General features: G+C 36.8%; 1 protein-coding gene across 1 annotated transcript in view; it reads right to left on the bottom strand.

Moving 5' to 3' along the window:
• RYR2 (ryanodine receptor 2) overlaps positions 1-11510 on the bottom strand; it is a 652366-nt gene that overhangs the window by 276057 nt on the left and 364799 nt on the right. The window contains exons 24-25 of the mRNA XM_081824340.1: positions 9948-10051; positions 4382-4465 (exon numbers count right to left, since the gene is read on the bottom strand). Of these exons, the coding sequence (XP_081680466.1) occupies positions 4382-4465; positions 9948-10051 (188 nt within the window). The remainder of the gene's footprint in view (positions 1-4381; positions 4466-9947; positions 10052-11510) is intronic.

The raw sequence follows: 11510 nt of genomic DNA, 5'->3' as shown, positions 1-11510 counted from the left end.
CTCAAAAAGTTGAAAACAGAGCTACTATACGACCCAGCAAGTACACCACTGGGTATTTACCCCAAAGATACAAATGTAGTGATCTGAAGGGGTATGTGTACCCCAATGTTTATAGCAGCAATGTCCACAATAGCCAAACTATGGAAAGAGCCAAGATGTCCATTGACAGATGAATGGATAAAGAAGATGTGGTATATATATACAATGGAATATTATGCAGCCATCAAAAGGAATGAAATCTTGCCATTTGCAACGATGTGGATGGAACTGGACGGTATTATGCTGAGCGAAATAAGTCAATCAGAGAAAGACATGTATCATATGATCTCACTGATATGAGAAATTCTTAATCTCAGGAAACAAACTGAGGGTTTTTGGAGTGGTGGGGGGTAGGAGGGATGGGGTGGCTGGGTGATAGACATTGGGGAGGGTATGTGCTATGGTGAGCGCTGTGAATTGTGTAAGACTGTTGAATCACAGACCTGTACCTCTAAAACAAATCATACATTATATGTTAAAAAAAAGAAGATGGAAGGAAGGATAAAATGAAGGGGGGGAAATCGGAGGGGGAGATGAACCATGAGAGACTATGGACTCTGGGAAACAAACTGAGGGTTTTGGAGGGGAGGCAGGTGGGGGGACGGGGTAGCCGGGGGGTGGGTATTAAGGAGGGCATGTGTTATAATGAGCACTGGGTGTTATATGCAAACAATGAATCATGGGACACTACATCAAAAACAAATGATGTAATGTATGGTGATTAACATAATAAAATTTAAAAAAAAACTATTCTTGATACAAAAGAATATGCTTTAAAGCATTATAATAGAGTGAATTCCATTAATCCACCACGTTAAGAATTAGAATATTATTAATACAACTGTATCTGTGTGCTCCTCATATATATATATACACACATATATACATATCATATATAAATGTTTTGTTTTTCAGTCTTAAAGATAGTATTATACTTTATATAGCCTTGTGGGATATATTCTTTTCTGACCTCAACATTATTTTTTAGGTTCATCTATGTTGCCATTTATGACTAAAATTCATTCATTTTATTATGTGATTATATCCAACTTAATCCATCTTCCTACTGAAAAATATTTCTCCTATTCCTCTCCCTTATTTTTATGCCATTAAAAATAATATTTCTAAAAACAATGGCTTTCATGTTTGTTGGTGTGGACTTTCTCTAGGGCATATCTCTAGGAGTGACTGCTGGGTAAGAAGATGTGCAAATGTTTAATTTTATACAATTACGCCAAACTGCTTTAAAAATGACTGTAAATACATTCCAACCTTTTAGACTTGTGTGAATCTACATCCACATCAATCCTTGTTATTATCAAATTTCTTAATTTTTGCCAATAAATAATAAGATGGTATCTCATGGAAAATTGAGATGTAGTATAGACTGCCAGCAGGTGAATAGTTTCCATTTAATGGTGTCCTTTTAGTGTCCATTTCCCCCATCTATTTTCAAGTAATGCAGAACTACTAAAAGCAACACAAATAAAAGACATCAGTAAAAAATTATGAAGGCAGAGAAGTTTAATCCATCCCTCAACAAGACTAACTTATTGCAAACCCTATGCTCTATGTATACATTGATCAATCATTTGGTTTCTATTTATCTCAGATTTAGAGATAAATCTGAATTGAGGTGGCTATTACAGAAACATACATCAACCCATTTATTTCAACAGAAAAAAGAAGCCTGACATTTTCTGACCAAAAATAATTCTATTTAAACTGATGGTTTTCACAGTGAAAACTGGTTTTACTAATTAGGTTTTATGGCAAATGAATTCCATAAACTGAATAAGCTAAATTCTGACCCCAAGGGGGGGGTTGTTTATTTTTTTAAGACTATTTTTTGGAGCAGTTTTATGTTCACAGCAGAATTGAGAAGAAGATACAGAGATATCCTCTGCCTCCACACACAAAGCTTTCCCCATTATCAACATTCTCCAAGCAAAGTGGTACATTTGTTACAATTCATGAACCTACATTGAGACATCATTATCATCCATTATCCATTATCATCACCCCTGGCTTACATTAGGTGTTGTACATTTCATGGGTTTTGATAAATGTAAAATGACATTATCTAGTCATTACAGTGTCATACAAAATATTTTCACTGTCCTGAAAATCCCTGTGCTCTGACCATTCATCTCTTCCTACCTCCCAACTCCTGGCAACCACTGATATTTTTACTGACTCTATCGTGTTGTCTCTTCCAGAATGTCATATAGATGGAATCATACAGATTTCATACTTTTCAGAGTGACTACTTTGCCCCAAAGTTTTGACAAGACATACACACTCACACAAACACACACACATAGCACATGATAATAATAGTTTCTTAAATATATTATGCTGGCAAAAGTAATCTGAAATTAGTATTTCCATCTTCTTATCCTTATGTACATCAGGTATAGCACCTCTAAGTGAATGAGTAGCAGATATAACTACTAGTTTTTGTTGTTGTTTCTCATTTTAATAATGCCTTTATGATATAATTACCAAAAAACTGAGATAGTGAGTGACTTTAATAAGAAGATAATAAATTCTTTCCCAAGTAAGGCAGTTTCTAATTTTTTGCTTTTAAAAAACTGAACAAGGAAGGACATGACTGAGTCATCATGTGATAGGTCATCAAATATGATTTCTGAGGATGAACCACTATTAAGTTCCAGTTCATTGAACTGAATGATTTTTTTTCTATCATTCTTTCAACAGATTTTTTTCTTTGAACTGAATTTTTTAATAAAAATGTATTTATTTATGTAAACAAAGAATGCAAATGACCCAGAACTTGTCTTTCTATCAATAAATGCTTATACATGGGTATATGATATAAATGGAAAAACAGCTGAATCCATTTCATTATGCACTATTTCCAATAAAATCTTACTTTTTACATTGATTTTTATCAAAAATGAATTTATGTTGAAGACCTGTATACCCAATTAATTATGATATGTCAGAAGAAAATGTCAACATTTACTGACTGTGATCACAGAAAACAAAACAAAACTCAATTTAGATTTGGTTATAAAGAAGTATGATCAGAGGGATCAATCAAAATATATTTAATAGGGTAACATTTTGTGAAGGAAATGGATTGGAAATACAATTCAAAGAGAAAAACAAAATGATGCAAAAAACATATTATCAACATTTATATATAGTTTTAAATAGATGATGGTACATATCTAATCACTGAGGATCTGCTTTTATTAGTGATTCTCAAAACTGACAAAGAAGTGTCATTTCAAAATGTAAATACGTGAAAATGCCCTAAAATAGCATCCAATGGAAGTGCTTAAACTTTTGAAGAAAACTTTTAGAACTTAAAAATATGCTACATAGTAACATAGCTTTTACACATTTTTTAACGGAATACCTGAGTAACAGTTTTTGTTGAACTACTGGCATGAACTGGCATCTGCAGAGAAAGCTCACGATTTCTATTTTGATTTTATGTTTATCAGGGGTAACTTGAGGTCAGGGTGATCGATGGAGAGTATGGGGTGGCTGCTTTGCTTTATCCTCATATTACTTAACACATGGCCAGACCTGCCATTTATAAAGCATAGGCCTTGGAAATTAAAACAAACATAATAACATGAAACAGCAATCATTCATCCAGAACTTACTCATTTAATACCAAACGTTTCCCCATGAAAAAGGTATCACCTGTTAGCAGCTGAGAAAGCTGAAGTTTTGAGAGGTTCAACAGGCTCACGGACAGAGGCTATAGCCCAGCAGGCAAAAATCACCCCTATAGCTTCATGGCCTTAGTTTACTCATCTTAAAGTGGGGATAATAATACCAACTTTATAACTCTTCCTAAAATATGTTCTTTTGGTAAAAATTAAATTAGGGGTGCCTGGGTGGTGCAGTCAGTTAAGCATCTGACTCTTGGTTTCAGCTCAGGTTGTGATCTCAGGGTTGTGAGATCAAGCCCCGTGTCAGGCTCCACAATGGGCGTGGAGACTGCTAAGTTTCTCTCTCTCCCTCTCCTCTGCCCCTCCCCCCACTTGCATTCTCTCTCTTTCTCAAATAAATAAATCTTCAAAAAATCAAATTAAATTATAAAAATATCTTTTGGTGTGAAGTGGAAAACTAGATATAAGCAGTTAGGGATATGGGCACCGGTGTGTTCACACATACCTACATTCAAGAAAAATAACACACTTTTTATAACATACTCCCAATATTTTCTGAGTTTTGTCTCCTCTCAGGGCAAGTCATCTAGGTATCCATCAAGAGGTCCAATCCATTTGCACCCAAGTAATTGATTGCATGATTGAATCAATGCACAGGCTATTTAATATTGCTTAGGCATTCAACTTACTTCTTGGGCAGCTTCATTTTTTTCACCTTTTCTTCAGCATGTTCATCTGATATGCCCACATGACATCCTAATGCCAGCAAAGTCCTGGAAAACAAAACCAGAGATAAGCTGCAAGAACTCCTTCTCTACCTCCAGAATAACCCAACATAATGGCGGAGGGGAATCAGGTGTAACAGTCCACCTTGAAAGCAGAGCAGAAATTGCCTTTAAAGCAAAGGAAAAACATTTATTTATAAATCATTTACTTCTGAGTAATGAGTAAGTCACTGAAAATTGAAATATCACAAAGAGCAATATATTGAAGAGTAAGTCTTTCTCCAATCCCCTCCCTGTAGTCCTGTTTTCTTTTCCTAAAGGCACTGATTGCTACTGATTCTTGAATATCCTGCTCTAATCTGTGAAATTACTAACACAAGTTTATGTGTGTGTGTGAGCATGCACAAGGGCATGTATATTGTTTCTCTTTCCCCCTTTTACACAATGGGTACATATCAAGAGAGAGTTCTCTGCAATTTTCCATCTTGACCTTATAGCATAACTCTGATATACTGTTCTTTCATATAAAGCTGGTTTATTTTTCAACAGCTCTGAAGTATTCCATTAGTTGGATGTGTCATAATGTTTTTACCCAGTTCTTTGTTCATAGGCTTCTGTTATTACAAACAATGCTGCAATGAATAACTTCATACCTTTAATACATGTACTATATCCTTCATCTGTAGGTTAAAAATTCCTAGACATGGAATTACTGGGTCATAGGGTATTATACATTTTAAAGATTCACAAATACTGTCAAATATCTACAGAGTCGGTGGTAATTTACATTCCTACCAGCCATGTATGACATTACCTGCTTCCCATACAGTTCTCAAACTGCTTACACTTGGTCAACTGGTAGGTTCAAAAGGCATCAAAAATAAATAAATAAATAGGAAAAAAAAAAAGGTATCTCATTAGGGACACCTGGGTGGCTCAGTCAGTTAAGCGACTGCCTTCACCTCAAGTCCTGATCCCAGATCCTGGGATCAAGTCCCACATCAGGCTCCTTGCTCAACAGGGAGCCTGCTTCTCCCTCTGCCTGCCACTACCCCTGCTTGTGCTCTCTCGCTCTGACAACTAAATAAAATCTTTAAAAAAAGAGAGACAGAGAGAAAAGGTATCTCATCATTTTAGTTTGTATTTTTTTTAAGATTTTATTTTTACATAATCTCTACATCCAACATGGGGCTTGCACTTGTAATCCCAAGATCAAGAGTTGCACACTCCACCAACCGAGCAAGCCAGGCACCCATGTATTTTTCTTAAAATAAGTGTATTTGAGCACCTTTTTCATATGCTTGGTATCTGTATTTATTTTTTTTCTGTGAAAACATTCTTTGTTCAACTTCCCATTAGATATGGGTTTTTAATTGCATTTTAGAAGCTCTTCCTGTGTCTGAGATTGAGTTGCAAATATTTTTCTCTAGTTTGTCTTTTTACTTCCTTTATATTATTATCTCCGAGCAGAATTCCAAATCTGTTTTTATGTAACCAAAATTTTACATCTTTTCTTACGGCTTTTGGGTTTTATATGGCACTCAGAAATTCCCCACTTGTCAAATCATTTAAAGGAAAATGTCCATGCTTTCCTGTGAGGGAGTGATGGGGAAGGGATTCTATTAGCTTAAGGAAAGCTTAACTTTATTTTTTTTTCCAGACGGATATCTATTCTCCATAAAATATTTACTAAATAATCCATCTTTTACCCCTGGTTTGAAATGCAACCTTCATTAGATACAAATTCCCCATATGTTTTTAATCCTTTAGGGACTTTCTAGTCTAGAAACAAATCTCATTTTCAAATGACATATCAGGGTCCCTGTTTGCCAGGAACTTACTTGTCCATTTTTTAAGATACTCTATTTTTTTCCTCCCCTGAATGACCTTCGGTTGATTTTTCCCAAGAAAGATCCTTACAATTCACATGCACTCCCTTTAGAGTCCTCCAGGTTTATATGGAACAAGTTTATACTATCCATGACAAGGAGTGGTTTCTCGAATAAGATACAATGGCTTATCCTTTTTGGGTTACAGAATTTCTAGGGTCTAGTCAGTTCCAGTAGGGATATGGCAAGTATCTACAATTCACTTACACTCATCCTCCACAACATCTGAAAAATGAAAATCTGGAGACAGATAGACAGATGGTATAAGTAGATAGAGCTGCATGTATTTATACATACACTGTTATCACATTAAATTTTAGGTTATACATGTCAAAATGAAGATGACCCTGTGAGATTACCCTCCAAGCGTTAACCTGCATAACTATGGATAGATCAAGAACTGACCGAAGCTATAAAATTACCTAAATAAACTTTCTCTTTTAGACAAAAATCATGCCTCTTCCTTAACTACTTTTCTCCCTTCCCTATTGCTCTCCTTGGTGTCCCTGTGTCCTTATGCCTCCCATCCCTCCCTACATATATATACAAACACATTGCATTTCCCAAAATCAATTTTAAGGAAAAAAACTACTTGACCAGAAGAAAAATATTGTTCTAGTCTTGCTCTATTTTTGTTAACTTCCGAAGAAAGATTCTATGAAAGTATATGAGATATTAAGAATCCTTGTAACATTCATTTCCTAAACATAAGTCATTTATTCAAAAGTTAAGATCTGGAATTCAGAAATTACTTAAGTAAAGCAGAAATTAAAACTTTAGTGACACTGGTTAAATTGGGGGTGGGCTGACAGGCATGCTGTAAGCACTGGGTTGTCCTGAGAGAGGGTGCTGGAAGTTTTGCAGGGCTCTGCAATACACAGATGGCCAGCAAATCTGAAGCTGTCTTTCCCAACAATTTATGTGACAAAAAAAAAATCACAGAAAGAGCATCTAAAATTCATATTCACATGAAATCACCCTTCAATCCAAAATAAGGGATATTCTGGAGTAAGCTTTTGCTTATTTGTTACTTGGCACTCCTCAGAATCCAAGTGAATAAAGTTTTGATCCTTCCCATGAATTTTTTTATAGATTTTATTTATTTATTTGTGGGGGGGGAGAGAGAGAGAGATGGAGGGAGAGAGAGAGTGCAGAAGCAGGGGGAGCGGCAGGCAGAAGGAGAGGGAGAAGCAGGCTCCCCGCTGAGCAGGGAGCCTGACATGGGGCTCAATCCCAGGACCCTGGGATCATGACCTGAGCTGAAGGCAGAAGCTTAACTGACTGAGCCACCCAGGTGTCCCCTTCCCATGATACTTTTATGGGGTGTGTCAGACATACGGTGTTCAAAGCTTGATCAGCATTATCATTTAGTCCCCACCACAATTCCATGAAGCAGATACACCATGACCCCCACTTTACGGATGGAAGAAAATCTAAGGTTCGGAAAATCTAAGACACCCTTTGGAGCAGCAAGTCCTTGACCCCATACCATCTAACACCAGAGCCTGTGTTCTTACTTACGCTGCTCTGGGGGCTACCAAGTAAACAAGGTTCTAATGGAAATACAGAAAGAAACTACCATGCTTACTCTCAACTAGGGAGATTGGGCTAAGTGTGAATTTTGGAGAAGTAGGGGTTCTCCTTGTTCTAATTTAAATTTTAAAGAAATAGGTTAAATCAGCTCATTGTAAAATCATAAAATATTGAGGATTAGCTCATGGAAAAGGTCATTAGCATTGACCATGGGCTACAGCACCAGGGTACATGCAGTGTGATGATTGATCAAACCAGCCCCCGGTCCCTCTTAGGAATGAGATCAGATTACATGCAGTCAGACTCCACACACTATGCAAATACAGAGTTTTCTCCACTTCATTGCTTCCTGGGATCTGTCCTTTACAATAGCTGGCTTAGTTGTCAATCACTAAAATTATAGGGAATGTACTACAAATTTAACTAAATTATCTTAGACCATGACCTTTCAATAAAACATTTCGTTGTATAAGATGAGCAAATGGTGAGCTGCTGTGAATCACTTATTGAAATGTACAAGCTCCTCATCAAGAATACAAAGGGAGGCAGGGGATCCTAAACACAAGGTACACAGGTCATAGCCATGCATTATGCATTCTTCATCACAGGCAAGCTCTGTCAATTTTTATCTCTGGGAGGTTCTCAATTTACTTGATTTGTATATATTTCCCTTTCCTTTTAAATTACTAGTAGAACCTAAACTCACTCTATGCCCAATATGTTAATTTCCGTAATGATTATTACAATCACATCTTTGAAGAAATACCCCTGAACCCAAAACCTAGAGTTTGACACAATGATGAAGTTTTATGATCTGGGTCCTTGGTAAAATCACTTCAAGGAAGTAACTCCTTACTCTTTTAACAAAACTGAAACAAACAAAAATGTTCACAAGTATATAAGCCTAATACAAACATGCATTAGGGTAAGTGACCTATTTGAATAAATCTGGTTCTAGAGGCCACCAAGGATAGAAAAGGAATTAAAGAAACATTATAGTCTTCTTAAAAATATTTTCTGAACTTTTCTTTTCTTTTGAGAGGGAGAGAGAGCAAGAGGAGGGGCAGACGGAGAGGGAGAGAATCTTATGCAGGCTCCAGGTCCTGAGATCATGACCTGAGCCAAAATCAAGAGTCAGATGCTGAACTGACTGCGCCATCTAGGCACCCCTTTTATAAACTTTTTATATTAAAATTTAAAATTACTTTCCTTCCTTTATTTTACCCCACCTCATTCTTTCATTTGCAATGGTAAGTGGCAAATTTCCTGAACACAATTGACAGTGTCACTGAAAAGCAAATCTGCCTTTAAAGATAACATGCAAATTGCCTAAGGCAGCTTTTTTCAACATGCGATCATTCCTCGGGCAGGCAAACGCGCCCCCCCCTCCCCCCAAAAATAAGATGGTATGGTAAAAACAAGGTACTCTCTGGAAGAAAAAAAAAAAGGGTGGTAAATGGATTCCATTCCATTTTAGAGATTCACAGCACTAAAAAATCCATCAGTAAAATAAACAATTGTTTTAACTCAGCATCTTTAAAATATATTAGAGCAGTGTTTCTCAAACTATCTGTGATGAAGGGCCAATTTTCTTTTAATTTCCAGCCTATTGTGGTCTGATTCTCTGATAAAATACAATAAAACTTGTTAGAGAAAATTAAAATTTTTAAATGAAGACATATAAAATATAAGCCTACAATTTATAAATTATGAGATACAGTAAGACATAAAATTGTTCCCTTAAATTGGTATAAAAGTTTCTCAACACTTAGTATCTTTACTTATGTTGTCACAAATCAAAAGCAATTTGTGAACAGACCTGGTCCCTGGCCCACACAGCAAATAGCACTGTACCTGATCACAAAACCCTCGTATTCTGTAATACCCAAAATATCCATAAAACACTCTTTGGTAAATACTTTATAAAGCATAAAGACATAAAATAGCAGGGTCAAAAGTCTAATTCCCAACAAATATTGATCCAATCCACCTGTGATTATGAAAAGTTCTGAGTTAATTAATTTAATTCTAACTGAATTAAAGTGTATTAATACCTTGTTTGTTTCAGGTCAGGCAGATCAGAAAATAGGAAAAGGTAAGAAACTCACTTCAGGGTCTCAAGCGACATCTGTAAGTTGTAATTGCGTTCCTGTTCAGGCAGCTTGGAGAATTCCACCAGACATGGGTGTTGTCGCTTATTGTCATCTCTAACCTGAAACAGGACAGAAATCCTTATAATAAAAATCTCCAATTTCAGACACCAGCAATGGCAATCCAACTGCATGGCAGGAAAATGAAGGGGAAGGTTCAGCTTATCACCCTAGCAAAGCTGTCCCTGTTAAGCCCCAGGCGCGCTAACGTTTGCGGTCAGTGGTAAAACCTGGCATTATCTGGGCCCCGTTCTGTTCGGTACAATTCCTGGCCCCAGGGCCCATGCCTGCTCTACCCTGACACCCACATGCTCACCCCCCAGCCCCTCCAGCATTTGCTTAAATCTTACTTCCTCAACCAGGTTCATCCTGTCCCCCTTCCCAATATGGCCAACTGCCCACTCACCCTACACTTTCATTTTCTTCCGTAACAAATTCCACCTGCTGGCAGAACCAGACACTTACTGGTTTAGGGTCTATCTGCAGGCACTAAAATGTAAGACCATAGAAAAGAGGGATTTTGTTCTCTTTTCTTCTTTGATGTATTCCCAGCACCTAGAACATGCCTAATACATGGTAGGCACTCAACAAATGTTTCATGTATTGAAATGAAGTCTACGTAAGAAAGGTGTAGTGTTGACTTAGTTTTAATGTGTAGTAATTTTATGTGTTTAGAGCCAAACAGACTAGAGATATCCATCGACAATGTGACTGATCTAAAGTCTTTGCAGGGGTTCCAGCTGTGCATTTCACCCACTGTAACTTGCAGATATTGCAAATTATTCCTTTACCTTAACAAAATCAGTTAGCCTTTTCATACTAATCCTTGAAAGTGTGTATTAGCCATTCAGAGTAAACAAAATCCAAGATTTTAGGAATGAATTAATGAGAAAGATGTTCTAGATCCTTGCACTAGTAGATAGATTATCTTCTTGGAGTCCTAAATGACACAGGTGTTACCATGTGGTAGCCTAGATGACAGCCATGTGCTGTTGGGGTACAAAATTACTCCATGAGAATAATTTCCAGGTTCTAGAAATGCCACCTAAAAAGTACACAAACCTAAGCAAGGACTTTTTTATTTCTTATTTTTTTATTTTTTTTAAAGATTTTATTTATTTATTAGACAGAGAGAGAGGGAACACAAGTGGGGACGTGGGGAAGAGAGAAGCAAGCTTCCCACTGAGCAGGGAGCCTGATGTGGGGCTTGATCCCAGGACCCTGGGACCATGACCTGAGCTGAAGGCAGACGCTTAACGACTGAGCCACCCAGGCGCCCTGCAAGAACTTTTTAAAACTCTTCAGGTCATCGCTAAGTTAAAAATAACATATTATTTCTTCTTCCTGGTGATCTTTACAATTGAACAGGACTTACACAAAAGCATGTATCATACATACTTAATTAAATGGGTAGATGCATACATGAAATATAGAATTACAAAATCTCACTCTGAATTCTAAACATCAAAGTATAAATGAAGGTGTCCAAGTCCTGAAATAATCTACTCCCCATTTATGTAA

The sequence above is a fragment of the Leptonychotes weddellii genome, chromosome 6 (genome assembly GCF_054177405.1).
Source record: "Leptonychotes weddellii isolate Sample4059 chromosome 6, ASM5417740v2, whole genome shotgun sequence".
Classification (NCBI taxonomy): domain Eukaryota; kingdom Metazoa; phylum Chordata; class Mammalia; order Carnivora; family Phocidae; genus Leptonychotes; species Leptonychotes weddellii.
The sequence above is the reverse complement of the archived record's forward strand: the minus strand, read 5'-3'. Positions and strand labels throughout refer to the sequence as shown.